Source organism: Lemur catta, chromosome 15 (genome assembly GCF_020740605.2).
Source record: "Lemur catta isolate mLemCat1 chromosome 15, mLemCat1.pri, whole genome shotgun sequence".
In the NCBI taxonomy this organism is placed as follows: domain Eukaryota; kingdom Metazoa; phylum Chordata; class Mammalia; order Primates; family Lemuridae; genus Lemur; species Lemur catta.
Genome location: NC_059142.1, coordinates 51718365 through 51736905, shown reverse-complemented (window position 1 = coordinate 51736905; position 18541 = coordinate 51718365). Strand labels below are relative to the sequence as shown.

The 18541-nt window shown below is 58.0% G+C and overlaps 1 protein-coding gene across 1 annotated transcript; it reads right to left on the bottom strand.

The window, feature by feature from the left end:
* Nucleotides 1-1330: 1330 nt before the first annotated feature.
* Nucleotides 1331-18213, bottom strand: SLC9A3R1 (SLC9A3 regulator 1). The gene is made up of 6 exons (XM_045569854.1): nucleotides 17480-18213; nucleotides 6674-6835; nucleotides 5683-5836; nucleotides 3669-3709; nucleotides 2424-2513; nucleotides 1331-2200 (listed from the first exon to the last, which is right to left on the bottom strand). The coding sequence occupies exons 1-6, from the start codon at nucleotides 17909-17911 to the stop codon at nucleotides 2015-2017; spliced, it is 1065 nt and encodes a 354-aa protein (XP_045425810.1). The 5' UTR covers nucleotides 17912-18213; the 3' UTR covers nucleotides 1331-2014.
* Between the last annotated feature and the right edge of the window lie 328 nt (nucleotides 18214-18541).

Here is an 18541-nt window from a genome sequence, read left to right as displayed (position 1 = left end):
CTGGTCCCAGATAAGTAAGGTGACTTGTCCAAGGCCTCCAGCCCCCTCAATCCTGGCTGGATCCAGTCTCACACCAGACTGTGCATGTGAAAAACTAAAATCTAAAACACGCCACAGTCTACAACGAAGTTCGCTGGCCTTGGCTCCCTTTGGATCCTGCTCCAGCCCCTAAGTGATAGGAGTTCCCTCTGAGCCACCTGTCCCTTCCACCTGTCTTCGGCTTAGTCAAGAGTCAAAGGTTCCCCCAGGGCCTCCCCACCCAGCAGGTGAGGTAGGGAGTGGCCTCTGCAGCCCTCAGGCTTGCTCCACGTGTGTGGGTGTCAGGGCTCAAAGGGTAGAAGCAAGGCGGGGGCAGGCCAGGCTCAGCTGAGCAGGGCACCAGATGATAGGTGCTGTGATAAGGCTTATCAAACAGTTACTCTTAGCTAGTGGAATCCAAACCCCAACAAGGAGCCAGAGATGGCCAGATAATGACTGGCCCGAGGGCACCACAGTCCCCTCCCTGATTTGCTATCTTTCTTGTTCCCCTCAGTCCAGGAACCTGTCTTCTGAGTGGTCTCTCTGTGGGGTGAGTCGAGAGTTAAGTAGCCCAGGGCCAACTTCCCTTCCTTCTGGGCACCTGCCCTACAACCCCCAGGCCCTGCAGTCTCAGCTCTTGCCACCCTGGCAGACCTCCAGGGTGTGGCCTCAGGTGCAGAGGTATGAGGGGCTTGGGTCTCTTGGAGGGGCAGGGCATTTTGCCCTTGAAAAGTCCCCTCCACCCCACCTGGTCACACTGCATATCCTGGGGCTCAGGGGACAGGCTTATTTTCCCCCAGCACTGGACAAGCTGCCCTCCAATCAGGTCAGTGGCCAGATAAGATAGGGGACCTGGCGCCAGCTCAGCTGGCTCCTGGGAATCCGTACCTTGCTGGCTGCAGGTGGAAAGAGCAAAGCCAAGTCACATTCCAAATCCAGCTCCATCCTAGATCCACGCTCCTGGAATTAGAGCACTGGGTCTCAGCTCTCACTTCCCACTTTGCTCAGGAAATGTCCTATTGCATAAGGGGCCCCTGGCCCATGTCAGTGCTCACAACCTGATGTGGCAAGGGGTGGGGCGTCCCTGCTCTGCCACAGGACTGACTCCTGCACAGCCACACGTTCCAGGGCCTGTGGTTGAAGCTGTCTGGGCTTGGGATCACAGGAAACCTCAGTCCTCCCTCCAGCCACACCCCACCTTCCTAGCCAAAGGCCACCTAGGAACACTCCTTTGCCTTTTCTCCCTTTCCACTTAGAAGGGGTCCAACGCCAGAGAACAAAGCTCCAAAGGAAGACACGGAGGCTAAAGCGGTTTGGAGGAACCAGTTGCATTTCCGAAGGAGTTTCCTTACAATGGTGGTGCCTGGCTCAGGGAGGGGCAGCGGGTAGCCAAGCTCTCCCCGTGCTGCCGAGGTCTGAGAGTGGGAGTAGAAACAAAAGTTTAAGGCTGAGGCCACTGCTATGCCCCGGAACAACGAGGAAAATCATGTTAATCAAGGAAACAAAAATTCCTCTAAATGCTGCAAAACTGCACTCTTAAAAAAAACATAAATGAATGAAAATAAGATGCCTAAGCCACAGCCCTCGGGATAACGGACGCCCTGTCCGCTGTGAGCTGTGGCTGCTGCAATCAGAGTTCCTTGATCAGCCCTGGACCCAGTCATCACGTGGGCTTGCGAGGGAAGATGCCCTCTCGCCTGGTCCCGCGATCCTTGCTTGGTGCAGGTCCAGTGATGTCCCAGGCAGGGGTGGCAAGGGTACACCTGGTAGGACGAAGCACTCAGTGAGGAGGAGGGGAACAGAGTCTGCTTTCTGATTGGGGCAGGACAGAAAAACAGTCACCTTCCGTGAGGCAAGGGAAGAACATAGTTCTCTAGAAAAATCAGACTCGTCGTCAAGAAAGGAGATGCTGGTGCTGATTCTTATGTCGATTCGATTCAGGGGACTAACTGGGGAGGAGGGAGAGAGACGGGGTGGGTGGCTGGCAGAAGGGCGCTCAGAGGTTGCTGAAGAGCTCGTTTTTCTTGCTCCAGTCCATCTGCGGGGCCCGTTTGCTGCTGCGCTTCTGGTGGGCTCTCTCTTTGGCCACAGCCAGGGAGATGTTGAAGTCCAGGATGGGGTCGGAGGAGGTGGATGAGGGCGCCGTGGAGTCATGTTTCTTGGGGCTGTCTTGGGAATTTGGCTGTAAAGAGGAGGCAGGAGGTGGGGTCAGTCCCTGGTGAGGCACTCTGGTCCTCAGCCTCAGTGAGGTGGCTCCCTTGGTGCTGTGCCCAGGGAAGCCAGGTCACAAGAACAGAATGCAGCTCAGCATGTGACCTCAAAGGCAGGCTGGTGTGCCAGGAACACAGGGGCCTGGGAATCGGCTTCCTGTAACCCAGTCGCCGCCCCCTGCCCGGCCGGCCTACCTCCTCACTGGTATCGCTGGAGTTGGATCTCGCCAGGGCTGGCCTGGGGCTCTCGGAGGCTGCCTCTGCCAGGGTTTCACGACTGTTCTCCTGGCACAGAGAACAGGGGTGTGGGTTGGCAGGGGATGGGACAGGAAAGTCCTGTTAAGAGACGGAGCTCACGAGGCAGGGGCTGGGCTCCGTCTGAGAAGTACCACTTGCCGTGGCGGCTACCCCAAATCCGTGGTGCCTGAGCCTGTCAGGGCTCCTCACTGGATTTATGGTTTTACATTCCTTAAAGGATCAGAGGGCAGCCTGGTTCCACTACCCGGACGGGAGGGACGCAGACGATTGTGGGATTAGCTGAAATTGCTCCCTCTCCCCAATGTGTTCCCCAATGTGGCCTCCAAGCAATGAGTAGAGCCTTTTGGGTCAGTGACCAAGGAGAGGCTTCTTGGAGCTGGGGACACCAGGGGCCTGCCTCTCTGCTTGGCATGGGGAACATGGGTGATGCTCCCAGAATCTGTGCCCACCAGCCTGTGCTTGGACTTCACCCCAGGATTCTTGAAACTTTAACTCCAAAGTGGCCAAGCAGGCCCCTGAAGGAACAAGGTGGATGGAGAGTTCTAGACCCAAAGATGGGGTGACAGAAGGTTCAGAGACCCGCCCCCCTTGGCGGGTCCTCTGGCAGGAGCTCCTGGGGAAGGGAAACATTTAAGCAGACCCTGCAGAGAGCTCCTGCTCTGTGGCCTGCGTTGGCTTGTCCCAGAGTGAAGGCTTTGGCTGGAGCATCAGCTTGGCGCCCAGCCCCTTCCTGGGTTTCTCCATGGCTTTAGCTGGCGCCCAGCCCTGCCATCTCTTCCCCAGTCTCACCCCCTTCCCTCTGCCCAGGGAGGAGGGGAGGAGTGGCTTTGTTCTTCCAACCCTGGAAGTAGCAGGGGCCCAGCAGCCCGCGGCCAGACACTGAAGCTCTGTTCTTGGGGGGAAGAATGGCCCCTTCTGTACGGTGGGGAGTTGGAGGCGGGGGCTTATCACCCAGGATGGCGGGCTGCAGAGGGGCCCAGCCAGCCCTCTCCCTCCTGACAGCCTTGGCCCTAGGCAGGGGCCATGGGGTACACAGGGAGTTCTATAGCTTAGAGCTGGAACTGGGGCCCCCGTGGTTTCAGTCTGAGCCAGACGGCTGTCCCCCCAACCACTCCACCTTCTGACCCATCTCTGACTCCCAGGATTGAGAGCTGGAGGAGCAGGTAGGGGATCCGCCCTTACCTTCTGTACTTCTCCATTGGTGAAGGGCTCAGGCAGGGGACCTAGGTAAGGAACAGAGCACAGGTGAGTCCAGAAAAGTTGTTCCTAGATCTCGAGCTTTTTTGACTGCAACCACTGTGAGTGCAACTGCCACTGTGATGACGCAGCAGCACACAGATTGTGTAACAAAAGTTTCACACAACGATACTTACCCTTACTACAGTGCAATGCTCTTTAAGATTTTCTATTTAATTTCACTTCAAAATGATTATGCTAGGACACTGGAATTGGTACCACACCCCAGGTTGTGGTTAGTACCTGCCTCAGCTGAGAGAGAGAACAATCCCAATTCCTGCTTGCCAATCTGGAAACGGGGCCAAGAAAGCTCGAGGGCAATGTTCTGGGTGTTCCCTCCCCAAGCCAGTGGCAGGAGAGGCCAAAGGGAGAGAAGACAGGCCTGGGGTCACCTGCACTGGGCTCAGGGTAGAGGCCCCATGGAGCTTCGCAGGTGGCTGTCCCATCTGCAAGGACTGGTCAGCCAAAGTGAGTTCCTTCTGAATGCTCAACTTAAAATTCATGGGCATCTTTCCCCTTGTCCCTGGGTCCTGGGCACAGCCAGGTATACCTGACTCTCACCTTTTCCTCCCTTTGATCCCCACTGGCTTCTCCCAGCCAGGGATAGGCTGCTGGGACCCAGGGACACTCTCCCCTCCACCTGAGCCAGCCCCTTCCCCATCAGCTCCAGGCTGTCTCCCAGTGGTCACGGTGGAGCCCTGGCTGCCCCTGAGAGGGGGCATTCCTCACTGAGGTAAGGGACGGGGGGACACCATCCTGGAGTGACCCACAGGGACAACAGGGAGGAGACTGTTCCAGGCCTCTCTCTCTACAGGTCGTCTGGCCAGAGAGAAGAGGGACGAATGCCCGAGGGCCGAATACCTAGGGGTGAAGGGGTGGGGAAGGATGCTGGTGGAGGCAGGGGGACAGTTTGGCTGTGTCTTCCCTATGCCAGGTCCCCAAGGGAAGGCTGAGGCTTCTCTGGGCCTTAGTCTCCATGCACTGAGGAAGGGGATTATCTGAGTTTTCTGGTTTCCATGGACTTGGGAGATGGGTAATGTGGAGCCCCACCTCCCATGCCCAGGGTCTGCCAGGGACTTGGAGGAGCCATCCCCTCCTCTAGGAGCCCCCAGGACCCTGGGTGAGGCCAGGTGGGGCAGGGCCTCCCCAGGGGGCACCTCCAGCTGGGATCTGAGTTTGTGCTTTGTATGGACCCTTCCCACACATACAACCTCCGCCCCCAGGGAGGCCCTACCCATTGCAAAGCCCCAAGAGGTTCTACCCTCAGAGTGGCCCAGTGAGCATCCCCTACCATCTTCAGTGAGTCATCTCCCCAGGGAGAAAGTCCAAACTGGGGGCAGAGCGCTGCTTAACCCCTCCCTGCCCTGGCGCAGCAGCCCGGTCCTGTTTGGCTTCGGCTTGGGTAGGGGAGGTGGCAGGCTTGGCAGAGTAATGGCGGGGGATGGGGAGGGCAGGGGCCCAGGGACTGAAGGGGGACCCACTACTCTATAGAGCCAGCGAGGCTGAGTTTCCAAGACAACCTAAGAGAAGGGAGTGGGGAGGCACTGGGCCCCTGTCACTGGACTCTGATCTGACCAAGCAAAGGCTGAAGGCCTCCCCGGAGTTAACCCTTTCCTCATGTCAGCACTGCTCTGAGAACCTGGGTCAGTTCTCTACCCTGGTGATCGGCTGGAGGCTCAGACCTCCCTTTGGTGCTGTAGCTTCTGCCCGGGATCAGCAGCCCTGTCTCTCTCCCCATCCCTCATGCCAGCTTACCCCTGTCACTTGCCATCCTCAGAAACCTGCAGCCAATGCCTACTTTCTGTCCCCACACTGGGCCCCACGCTCCCCCAGCCCACAGCTCTGGATGCCCCTGAAAGAGGAGGGAGCATCCTAAGCCTCACCTGGGACACAGCACAGTCTTGAGCACTGGCCCACAGCCCTGACTCGGGGACTCCCTGCCCCACGACAGCCCGCTTACCATTCAGGTGCTCCTGAGACGGGATCACTTTGCATTTCTTGAAGAATTCGTCGGTTTCCCTGTCTACCACCAGCAGCTTGGCCTCGTCTCCACCAGCCTTGATGGCAGACACCACATCCCCATGCTGCTTGCCTTCCATGCAGACCCCGTTCACCTGCGGGGCGGGGGCGGGGGTTACTGGCACAGCCCTGGTTCTGGGGCAGGTGGACGGGTAGGTGGAGGAAGTCCAATGGTCCTCTTTGTTCTCAGCCAGTTGGCAACCTGGGGATACTAAGCCCCCTTGTGTGTAGAGTCCTGAACTAGGCCCATGGTCCTCCCACTTGACAGTCAGCTGGGGAGGCAGGACGTGGGAGAAGCCAAAGAAAATACCCTGACAAGACTAAACAAACACAGCTGTGAGAAATGGCATGGGAGCGATTAGGAAGGAGGCCTGGGTGGGGCCCTGGCCTTTCTATGTACTTGCTGCCTGGCTTCCCTCTCTGGGCCTTGGTTTTCTCACGTGTAAGTTGAGAGGTCTTGGGAGAGCTGATCTCCGGCTCTAAGACTCTGTGATTCTGGGACCTGCTCAAGCATTTGGTTCACATTTCCTCCCCCGTGAGCACAGCACAAGAGTAGAGAATGAGTGTGGCTAAAACCCTAACTCAGGAGAGGGGTTTTATCACAACCACCCTCACCCCTGTGCCTGGTAGCAGGGAAGCTCTGGGGGTGGCCCCACACGTCTCCCTGGATTGATGGGTGAATCGTGGGCTGCTGAGTGTCTGCCCAGGGGAGAGTAGGGGTAAGGAAGGCATTGTCCATCCATCCACCCGCCACCCACCATTCTTCCCTCCCCGTGTTCCACATGCACCCATTCATCCAGCAACTCCGGGCTGGCTACGCCCTGTGGGCTAACCAGGCAGTAGATGGTGGGGGGCTGCCTGAGTTGGTGCGTATCTGCAGGGAGGTGTCAGGAGGGAAGAGCCTGGGGAAGAGGGAAGAGGAGGAGCATCACCTCTACAATGCGGTCCTGGGCCCGGAGCCCCGAAGCCTCAGCTGGGGAGTCTGGGTCCACCGCTCGGATGAACTGGCCGGGCTTGGACTTGTCGCTGTGCAGATTGAAGCCATAGCCGTTGGCGCCCTTCTTCATGGTACAGAGCCGAGGCCGAAGCTCGCGCTGTGGGGATAAAGGAGGGTCCGTGCCATTCCACAATGTTCCAGTTCCCGCCTTCCCTACCTTCTGCCTGGCCCCAGCTGCCCACCAAGGAAGATTTGGATAATGCAAGCTTACATCCTACACGTAACGCAGGAGAATTCTGGCCCGGGACTCGGAAAACCCGTGTTGACACCCAATATTGCATCAAAGGGAGGTGACCTCTTTGGTGACCCTGGGCAGGACACTGTCCCTGTCCACCTCCATTTCCTCTTCTGGCAAATGAGGGGTGGGACCAGGTTAGCACTCAGGTCCCTTTGCCTTTTGACATTCTAAGGTCAATCACATGCTATTTTGGTTGAGACCTTATCCCTCCCCATCAGGGGCTCAGTCTGGCCCCTAGGCATTATCAGGGACCCCAGCCCCTTTGCACCTGTTCTCTGTTTACTGAAAGCTGGTCAGCATGTTTACAGTAAAGCCTTTCCTCACCTGTGCAGGCTCCTCCTCACCCCCACCGAGCCAAGTGGCCCAGCCAAAAGGCAGCGGGAAGGGGCCAGATAACCAGAAACCTGGTGGGCAGCACAGTAGAGGGTCCTGGACAGGACAGGGCCATCCTCAGGAACGCCAGGTCCAGCTGAGGCTAAAGGTGGCAACAGGACCCCAGAGACCCTGTCGATCCCCAAGGGGCCGGAATGGGGAGAGGGCCGTGAACAGTCAGGATGGGCTGAAGGAAGCACAGTAGGGTCGTGGCCTGGAAAGTGGGACCTGTCGAAGGGCAGATCTCCTTAGAGCGCTCAGGCACAGCTGAGAAAGGCTTTCAACGTGCTTGGTCCAACTTAGCAGCTCAACATAGAAGCTGCAGCCCTAGGACACAGCACGGTGGGAGGAATCTGGGTGTGAGTGGCCAGTGCCTGAGCCTAAGGACTTCTTGGGGTCCCCTCGGCCCTCCTCCCAGGCCTGGGGGAGGGCTGCTGGCTGCTGTCCAGCCTGCAGGCCCTGGGTTATCACCCAGGACATCAGGCAATGACCAATGGACAGTCAAGGCCCTGAGCCAGGTTCCAGCTCCCTTGCTGACTAGCCGTGTGACCAGGGCAGGTCATTTCCTTCTCAGAGCCTCGGGTTCCTCATTCACAGACAACTCTTACTACCACCTGCCTCCCCGGGTTGCTGTGCGGCCCAATGAGATAATTCACATACGTGGAAACATGTTCTCACTGTAATTCTCTGCCGCTCCTAGACTTTGCCATTGTTGTGAGTAGTAATGAACAGTCATGTTAAGCTGAGAAGTGAGATTATGGGGGAGGGTGATGTGTCAGATAGCTGTGAAGCCCAAATCCCCAGCTAGGAGTGGAGAAGGCAAGGGAGGGTGGGAAGGAGCGCAGAGGAGGGCTTAGGGGCCTGTGCCCCAACTTGCCAGCCCCAGGAGGCAGCTGCTACCTGCAGGAGACTCAATCCCCAGCCCTTTTGCCCAGCCCTTCTGCTCTCTGGGGTGGGGGTGGCCGGAGGGTGGCTTTGCCTTCCTTTAAATGCTTGGGCAGGTCTTTCCTGCCTGTGTTTCAGGATGTTGTTGGCAAGTGTGGGGAGGCCAAGACAGTTAGGAGGGGTGACACTGGACCTTGCCTGGCGCCAGTTACCCAAATCCAGGCTCAGGCCACTCCCTGCCAACAATGACCAACGCAATTGAGTGAGCAGTGAAAAAGTGAGCGGTCCACAGGGGCTTGGGAACCCAGACACCAGGGCATACGCAGCCAAGTTCTCCTTGGCCCCATCCCATGCTTCACTGCAGGCCCACTCCCAGCTCACCCAGCTGTCGCCTGCCCCAGGCCTACCCTGGCCACTCCTCCCACAGCCCTCCGGGATCTTGTTCCGGGAGTGAGGCTCTTCTCCCCTCCAGCTAATCCCTGCACAAAGCTCCCAGCCTCCTCCCCTAGGCCGCCTAGGTGAGCAGGAACAGGTCTGACCAGTTGCCACTACCAGGACAGGCTCAGCTTTCTGTCTAAGCCAGTCACAACTTGGGCCTTCACCCAGACAAAGAGGGGAGGGTGGATCTTGGGGACAGGCAGGGGGCAGCACCAATGCTCTGCTCCTCCCCACCACCCCCCCACGGTACCCTCACTCCAGAGTACCTTCCCATAGCAATCTGGCCAGGGCTTGTCAAGTCTATTTTTGAGATGGGGAAACTGAGGCTCAGAGATGGCAAGCCTGCTGCCCAACATCACACAGCCAGAAGTCCAACCTGGTCTGTGACTTGGAACCCATGTTCCTTCCACCACACTGCGGGCCAGTCCTTAAGGGTCCCGGTCTGGAACGGGCAACACATGCGGAGCTGAGGCCTTGGCAGGAGTGAGGCGGAGGAGAGCAGATGGGCTCTCTCCACAGCACTGGCTGCAGCTGAAGAAACCACAGCCTTCCTTCCGGGTGCTCAGGGCCTCCGGCGGCCGGGGCTACCGCTTGAGCTGAGGGATAAGGTTGGCACGGGCGAGGGGGCAGTAGGCACGCAGGGGCTGGAGGCCCTGGGTGCTCCCCTGGTGGGCAGGGCTGTGCTAGCTGCCCCTGGGAGCCCACCCCCAGCCCAAGTCTCTGTGCTGTGGCTTCCCTTACCAGTGCTCAGCAAGCATCACCCCAGTACCCTTTGCCTAGTGACATATGTCACCAAAGCTCCAGGGTCTGCTTTGAGCCTTGCTCCCCTCTGCTGGCGCCAATCCATGAGGAACCCGAGGGGCTCAGGTGCCCACTGCTACCTTTCCCCTGCACTGGGACCTGCTCCACTGCCCTCTGGGTGTGAGTCTGTGGTGGCTGCACAGGGCCAGGGGAAGCCCCAGGTACCCCTGCTTCTTGACGGCATTCAGACAAGGCACCACAGGGCCCTATCGAGCTGCCTCCTTCCCACAGGGAGGGGTGGGGGCTTCCCACTACTCCAAGGAGACCAGCCTTGTTTCTCTACACGCCCCCAGCCCAGCAGGAGCCACCCAGCTGTCTCCAGGAGGTGTCACTGCCCGCTGCTGAGTCAGCAGTCAAGCAGGCCCCACCTGCCTGGGTGGAGGCTGGTGCTAACAGGAGGAGTCCCCTGGGGGCAGCACCCTGGGGATGTGTGAGGCCCTGCAGGGAGAGGAGGTGGGAGGGGCTCACCCATCATTGCTCCAGGACCCTCACGCACCTGCTGGGGCAGGGCCTGGGCTCTGTCTCTGGGGAAAGGGGGCACATGGGAGTGAAGTCCAGGTCCTCTTGGGCTCAGCGTGTGGCCTCCAGGGGCTCAGAAAGGGCCTCCTGCTGTGGTGCCAGCTCCAGAGCATGGGGAGAGGGAGGGGATTTCAGGGGCACGTGGCAGGGGAGTCTGTTCAGAGCTTTCCAATAATTATATTTCAGAGGGCAAAGGGGGACCCCTAGTGATGACGACGGCCCAGAATACCCAACCCCAAGGAAAAACCAGGATCTGCTCAGAGAGGAGAGGGCCAGAGACCCAGACATGTGAGCAGGAGGGAAGATGAGGCAATGGCGGCCCATGGTAGTACAGTTGGCCTGGGGTGGCCCTGGGCTAGACAGGCCCAAGTCTCACTTTCTGACAATGTGGCTGCTAGGAGAGCTGCCTCTAGACCCTTCTCATGGTTCCCCACCCCACACAGGTCCTCAAGCTCCTCTTCCCCAGGGAGCCTAGCCCCACCCAAGTGGCCGCCCCATCACCTCCACCCACGCAGCCCAGGGAGCGGATGGCGGGCACGGAATTCAATAGGCGCCACTAGCAGCCACCTGGAAAGCTGGGGAAAGTCGATACCTAATCCCAGTGACCGTCTCTGGGGAGCAGGCCCAGGGCAGCTCCCTGCTCCTCCTTGGGGAGGGCTGTGGGCGTCTGGGGGCCAACGCCCCACTGGGGCCAGCCCCTCCCAGACTGATGCCATGGTGATGGGCCCCACAGAAACAGCCAGTCTGCTTCTCCGCTTCCTGCAGGCCAGCCAGCTCTGGGCCCCAGAGGAGAGGGGCTGGAGGAGCAGGAAGACCACCAGGGAAGCTAGAGGAACAATCAGGGTGACACCCACCTCCCAAAAATGCCCCTCCCAGCCCAGCCCAGGGCTCATCTATGCAAATAAGAACATAAGACCTGTGCCCTGCTGCCCAGTACATGGAAATCAGCCCCAACAACAAGATGGAGGGGGTGGGGCAGGGAAGAGGAGTCCGGCTGTTCTGTGGGGCTGGGGGTCAGGTCCGTGGGGGTTAGTAAGAGCCATGGCTGCTCTGGGGGCAGCTCTGGATTCTGAGGACACAGGCTTGGGCCCTGTGGCGGCTCTTCAGGGAAGCCAGCATGGAGACAGCTGGCCCTGCCTGGGGCTGCGTGTGACAGGGCAGCATGGCGGCACTGTCCTTTAAGCAGCTGGGAAGTGACCAGGGGCTCAGAGCACCTTCACGCTGATGTGCACTGGGCTTGGCTGCCACTGACCCCATGCCCAGTGGCCCCAATGTCATCTCATTTTACCCCACAGGACCCTCTCCCTCCCGCTGCATCCCCCCAGGTCTGTGTAGGCTGAGGAATGCCCGACACCTCCATTTGCAAAATAGGATGCTACTCCTAGCCCTTAGTCTTGTACTTCCCACTTCTCACTGGGAAGGGCTTTCCCTGGAACCCAGCAGGGTAGGAACCAGGAGGGAGACATAACCTAAAGTGGGGGCTGCTTCTCTGACACCCCCGGGACTCAGGGGCCCTGTGCCAGGTTTTCCCTCTGGCTAGTCATCTCTTCTGCCAGTGCCAGCCACAGAGACCCACGAGGGCAGGAGGGGGCAGAGTCTGGCTCAGGTCTCCCCAGGGCTGGGCAGGCCTGGGACGGAGCAGGCTGGTACCTGGGCTGCTGTCTGCCTGGACACCATCCAGCGCTGCCCCATGCCTTCCCCCTGCCCTGCAGGCACCCCACCGTCATCCCTCCTCATCCCTCACTCTCCTCCCAGAAGTCTCTGGATTTAACTCCTACATGCTGTCCCAAGAGGCTACGGAAGAACCTTCAACGAGCTTGTGAAATTGTAGCAGCTACCGTTTGCTGAACACCTACTCCACGCCAGGCGCTGCACTAAGGGCTTTAAATGCATTTTCTCATTACAACCCAGTGACAACCAGGCAGGGAGGTATTATTGCCTGCATTTCACAGATGAGGAAGCCCAGATTCAAAAAGACAGAGTAAATTGCCCAAGTACACACAGCTGAAAGGAGAAGGCAGGATTTGAACTTGGATCTAGAGCAGTACTGTCCAACAGAAACAGAATGCCAGCCATGTGTGAAATTTAAATTTTTCTAGTAGCCACATTAAACAGTAAAAAGAAATAAGAGAAATCAATTTTAATATTTTAACACAATGTGTCCAAAATATTATCAATTCATCATGTAATCTATTTTTAAAAATTGGGATATTTTACATCTTTTTATTTGCACTATGTCTTCAAAATCTGGGGTGCATTTTACGCATACAGCACACTCCATTTGGACTAGCACAATTCAAGTGCCCAAGAGCCTCACGGGCCCAGTGGCTGCCACCCCAGACAGCACAGACCTAGAGGTCTCACTCTCAGCCCCTGTGCTGTCGAAGGCAGCCCCAAACGTGCTCCTCTAAACATGCCCCGACCTTCCAACAAATGGGGAGAGGCTGGAGCCTTTGTCTTGGAGAAGTCAGAGCTCTCGGTCACCCAGGAGTGAGTGGGACTTGAACATGGCAAATGGTCTCTGTGTTGTTCCCACACAACCCGGAGGAGACCTGGACCTCAGGGAATACAGATTCCCTTGTACAAGTGTACCACTTGTCCTTTTCTAGGACACAGGAACCTAAACATTGCCTAGGAGTCTGGGGACATGCTGAGTTGTCCTACCATGAGGGGAAGGAAGCCTTCAGTCAACAGTCAAAACTGGCCTCCAAGGGTGCTCGATGTGCAGAGTCAGCAGGGCAGGTTCAGGGGTGGTGTGTTGGGGAGGGGGTGGGGGCAGAGACTTGGTTACCAGACTCCTAGCCCAGCCCATCACAGTGTGAGAAGGGGTGGGGACAGGAGCCTGCCTGTTCTGGGCTGAGGCTTCCCATCAGGGCTGCGGTCCTTGAAGGATGCCCTGCTGGAGACAAGAATGCCAGGAAGCCCCGGGCCAAACCAGGGCCCAGCCACCTGGACCCTTGCTGGAAGCTGGTTCAAGCAGCCTGAACTCATGCCACTGTGATGGCCCCGCTGTGGCCTAGAATATCATGGGCAGAAACACTTGGCACAGAATCATGCCTTCAAGCACAACCCACCCGTTTGGCCTTTAAGGCACTGGAGTCAGAGAGTGGAGTTCCAAGACACACCCCTGCTCTGTGGTGGTAAAGGTCACTTGCTGAGTCCTAGGGCTGGCCACCTTAACTGATGGAGCCTCAGCCTCCAGAGAATGGGGCCAATATCTGCCTCATGGGTGGGCATGTGAATGAAATGAGATAAGGCATGCTTAGGACTTAGCACTTGCCAGATACAAATAAACACTTACTATCAACTTACAAAATGGAGAAAACAATACCTAATTTGCAGGGTTGTCACGGGGGAATCAATGAATTGTATGTCGATGTCTTTATGGCATAGGCTGAGTAACCGTAGGCACACTACAAATTTGAGTTTCCTCCTAGGTAGGGCCACTCTATCGTAGAGTGACTAAAGCACAAGGCACCTGCCATGGGGGTCCAGAGCTCTGATTTCTCGCTATAAAGAGGCCTGTGGCACAGACAAGTCCTTGGCTGAGTTCCTTGTCCCTAAGTACTCCTCTATGTTCCCAGGGACCCCTGGGATGGGAAGTCTGGGGAAGGGGAGAAGGGCTCCCCATCTGGACACATGAGATTCTTTGAGAAGGCAGTCCCCTTCTACCTGAAGGTAAGAACCAGGGTCTGCCCCGTGTTGCCAGGATCCCAAATATGTGACTTAAGAGGAGAAACCAACACACGATCACATAACTTGTCCATTTCAAATCCAAACACCCAGCAGCTCAAACCCTGGTCTGCCCTACCAAAGTTCCAACTTGGTGTGGAATGGCCTGTCTGCTTTGGGAAAGAGGCGGGTAGCCTGCCAGCTCACTGTGCCCACCCACCTGCCTTGCTATCTGGGGTACCTGAATAGTCTCTGCCCCTGGGATCAAGGTCAGGGCTGGCAAGAACCACCCCAAGCCAGGCACTTTCATTTACACACCTATCATCTCATCCATCCCATCGAATCTTCTCAACAACCCTGTGGGGTGGGTGCTGGTGTCCCCATTTCACAGAGGTGGAAGCTGAGGCTTACAGGGTAAAATGAACTTCTAGGGTTCCAGAGCCAGTAAGTGGCAGAACTAGGATTCAAACACTGATCTGGGTGATCCCAAAGCCCAGACTTTTGGCTTCTAATCTTAAAATGGAAGCTGCTAGCAGGCAGAACAGAGGAGTGGGTAGGTCCTATCTGGAATTCCAATCTCTGGGCGTGTTGGAGGCACACACACAGGCCCAGGTGTGCTGGGCTGCAGTGAATGACAAAGTTCCTGACAGCTGTTATATATTCATTCATTAACTCAAAAAGTATTTATGGAGCACTCCCTACCATGTGCCGGGCACAGCACTGAGAGTATAAACACAAATAAGCCATAGTTGTTGCCCTCGGGGCTTACCATGTAGTGGAGGAAGAGGTCATGGACAGATGATTAAAATATTGTGTGTTCAGAGTGATAAAAGACATAAGGACAAAGCGGAGGAGGAAAGGAAGAGCCAGCTCTGCTCCATGGGAATGGCTCCAGGGAGGCCAGTGGTCTTGCAGAGTGTGAAGAAGGGGACAGAGGGTTTCCAGACTAAGGAATGTTAGGGTGTGAAGGCTTAGAAGCTATGGCCTGCCACAGGGGAATTCGGACCCTTGGTGTGATTTGGAGGGTTGGGGGGTCAGTGGGAGTGTAGGCTGCCAGATCGGGAAGGGCCACGGAACAGCATAAAATTCCTGACTGGCAGCGACCATCGATTGATCACTCACTGAATGCCAGCCTTGGCCACAGCTGCACTTGCCTAGGGAGGCAGATCGAGTGCTAGCTGCCCCATGGGTGGGTGTGTAATCATCACTGTGAAATATTTATTAACTGCAACACCACAACAAAGGTTTACTGAGCACCTAGTCAGTGCCAGGCATTGAGCTACTGCTTTACATGCGTCCTCATGTAATCCCGGGGTAGCTATCACCCCCAACTTACACAACAGGAAATGGAGGCTTACAGAAGTGAAGTAACTTGGCTGAAGGCAGCCCATAGTTCAGCTGAGCTGGCTCAGGCCCGCCCTGAGGGCCCAAGCTCAAGGGTTTGGGCCTTGCGGAGAGGGAGAGGGGGGCTTTAAGCAGGGGAGCAACAGGGCGGGTGTGCTGCTCCTGTCCCCTCATGGGTGGATGTGGGGAAAGCTATCAACAAATCGGGTGGGCAGAGCAGGCAGTACACTTCCAGGCCTAGGCTGACCAGCACCCTCAGCCTCTGCCAGTACCATTCTGCCCTTGGCTGCTTCCCAGCGAGATGGCCCACCCCTCTCTGCACCCCTCTGCAGGGCTCTTTTCCACTTGGAACTAATGAATCTAAGGGAACAGCCCCACTTTGCACACAAATTCAGGCTAACGCTAATTAGCAAATCTCAATTAGATGTTTTGAATAGGAGATGAGTTTTAGGAAAAAACCCAATGCTTACAATGTTCATTAACACTTTTTTGCAATAACAGGTGGTCAACTGCGAGCTCACCCAACCAGACTGTGGAAATTCTCTACCAGAGGGACTTCACCGTCCTGACTGGCTATGAATAAGGTTGCAGGAGTTGGTCGCACACAGCTGGGATTCAAATGCCTGGACATAAAGGAGCCCAATCTAACATGTAGCAGGGGCTTGAGTACTTCCCATTATTTCTAAGATTCTAGAGAAGGCAGGCACCACATCACCAATGCCATTTTATAGATGGGAGAACTAAAGCTTAGAGGAGTACAGAGACTTGCCTGGTGATGGTGCCCCCAGGATTCGCTGGAGGTGGTACCTAACGAAGTACACACACATGTAGGTGGACAGAACCACCTGGGGGCATTGGATTCTGTGCTCACCCGGAAGACCAAGCCTGCTGCATTTGAGTGCATGAGCTATGTCAGGCCTCCAAGTTAGCCTCCTCCCAGGACCTCTGGCAACTAGCAGCACAACCAAAAGGACAAAGGGAGGAGCTGAACATGACTGTAACTTGGGGGGCGGGTTATTTGTGTGGGTGCCAAAGTCCAAAAAAAAAAAGGGAATGGCAAATCGATGGACTCAGCACAAAGTTCAAACTGCATTTCTGCCTGGGACCAGAGGTCTTCAGATCCAATTCCCTGGTGTCAACCCCCTGTCAGGGGTGCTCCAGCTCAGCCCCTCCCCTTGCCAATGCCAGCTTGGCAGGGGCAGGAAGTGGGAGCCTGGCGGCCCTGGCATTCCCAACACCCAGCTCTGGCCGGACAGGGCTCCTGGTGACATCACTTCCTTCACTTCCACCAAACCAGTTGATCCTCTCAGGCTCCACCTTCTACCTTAATGCTGAACGGTGCCCTTTCTCTGTCCAGAGAAGATTCTCTGGCCCCATAGACACCCCTGCCACATGCTACCACTAGGTGCAAGCTGAAGGTGCCTTGGTGAGTCCAGGCCCTGCTCCCCAGTCTGCACCCTGAGGCTTCCTCACTTCATTCTCTGGGGACAGGAGGCTCAGCACAACAACTCCTGTTATGCCAGCTGCCCCTCCTGCAGCTGATCCAAACTGGGGCCGTTTGGGGAAACACCAAACATAGACAAAAAGCAACCAACTTGCTTGCTGTCCAGGCATTGGAGTGAGTGTGACAACGCCAGGGCAAGACCACCTGCTCACTGAGCTCTGCTGGGGCTGCATGGCCACGTGCCTCCCTACACTCCCTCCTCTCCCTCCCCCTAGCCATCTCTCTCCTCCTCCTCCAAGGTCCTCCCTTCCCCCTCCCTGATACGAGCTAGCGCTTACTCCTCACATTCCTGAGAATCGTAAATCCTCCTGGGTGGCAGAGCCATCACTCCCGAGATGCCTCTGCCCCTCCTCCCGCACGCCACCCCCACACATCGCTCAGAGATGGTGGGGGTTCCTCTATTGCTTAGAAGTCACACTGGAGTTCAGGAGGATGAAGTCCAGCCAGGTTGAAGTTAATGACACACACCAGCGGGTTGCGAGGGAGGGGGTAGGTGCAGGGGGAGCCTCCCACGCCAGAGATTGCTATTCCTCTAACTTTTTGAAGTCGGGGTCGGGGAGGAAGCTGGCGCCTCTGGGGCGGAGAAGCCCCCTTCCTGGCCCAGCTGCAAGCAGGGGTGGCCGAAAGGGCTCCGGTAAAGGGAGGGATTGGGGGGTTCCGAGGAACGGGAGCAGACACCAACAGATCAGAGGAAAAGGGTTCGCTGTCTTCCGAAAGGCTAGGGGACAAGAGGTGCATGCAGCAAAGACGCTCAGCTTCTCCCAGCCTAGCCTGGGGAGGGGGATGGGGTGGCGGGACGCAGCCCCAAGCCTGTGTTCCTACAGCCCGGGCGCCCGGTCGGCGGGCGGAAGCGGTCTCCCCCTCGCAGCTCGAGTTTCAGAGACAGCGGGCTTGGAGCTGGATGGCCGGGGCGCCGGGGTCTCTCCCCGATCCTCCTCCCACCCCGTTCCAGCCCGCACCCGACTTACCCGCTCCGAGTGGCTCTTCTCCGGCTCGGACGCGGCGGCTCGCAGCTCATGTTCGGCGGCAGCCGGCGGCTCGGCCTGCCCCGGCCCATCCTGGGCGCGCAGCAGCTCCTCCCGGACCTGGATGCCGAGCTTTTGCAGCTGCTGGTCGGTCTCGGGGTCGACTACCAGCAGGCGCACGGCGTTGAGCGCGGCGCGGATGCGGCTCACCACCTGCTGGTGAGTCTCCTTCTCCACGTTCTCGCCGTTCACCTCCACCAGCCGGTCCCCGGCTAGCAGCCCCGCCTTCTCGGCCGGCGAGCCAGGCTCCACCAGCCGGATGAACTGGCCCACCTTGCCCTTCTCCCCATGCAGGTGGAAGCCGTAGCCGTTCGGACCCTTCTCCAGGCAGCAGAGCCGGGGCAGGGGCGCCCCGGCCGCCGCGTCCTCGCTCATCTCGCCCAGCGACGGCTCAGCGGCGCGACGCGCGGTCCCGTCGGGGGCCGGGGACTGGACGGGCAGTCTTTCTCACGGGCCAGCGAACCGGGCGGCGGGAGGGAGCGCGGCAGGGAATCCCCTCGCCGCCGGACCGGCTGAGCTAGCAGGTGTCCCGGGAACCGCCGGCTGCCGCGAACCGCCGGGAGCCGAGAGAGGAGCGCTAACCAATCCCCGCCCCGCGCGGCGTCTGAGCGCCCCAGAGCCCGCCCCGGCCCCTTACCCAGGGGGCGGGGCCCCGCCGAGGGTGTGGACCACCGCGGGCCAATCAGACCCCCACAGACCGAAGTGCTCGGGCCGGGTGAACGTCTCCGGCCAATGGGAACGCGCGGGGCGGGGCCTGAGCGCGGCGCGGCGCCCAGCGGCGGGCCTGGAAAGAGCGCTCAGGAAGTGGAAGTGTTTGTTACCAAGTGCCGGCTTCGGGGCGGGGCCCCGCGAGTTCCCCGCGCTGGGCGGAGGGCCCCGCGGGCGGGGTCCTGGTTTCGCCAACCTGTGGCCGGGACTGGGGCGAGCCAGCCCTCGGGTAAAGGACTCTGAGGTTTTAACAGCCTTTAGCCAAAGCCGGGTCTACGGCTCCGACTGAGGGAGAGC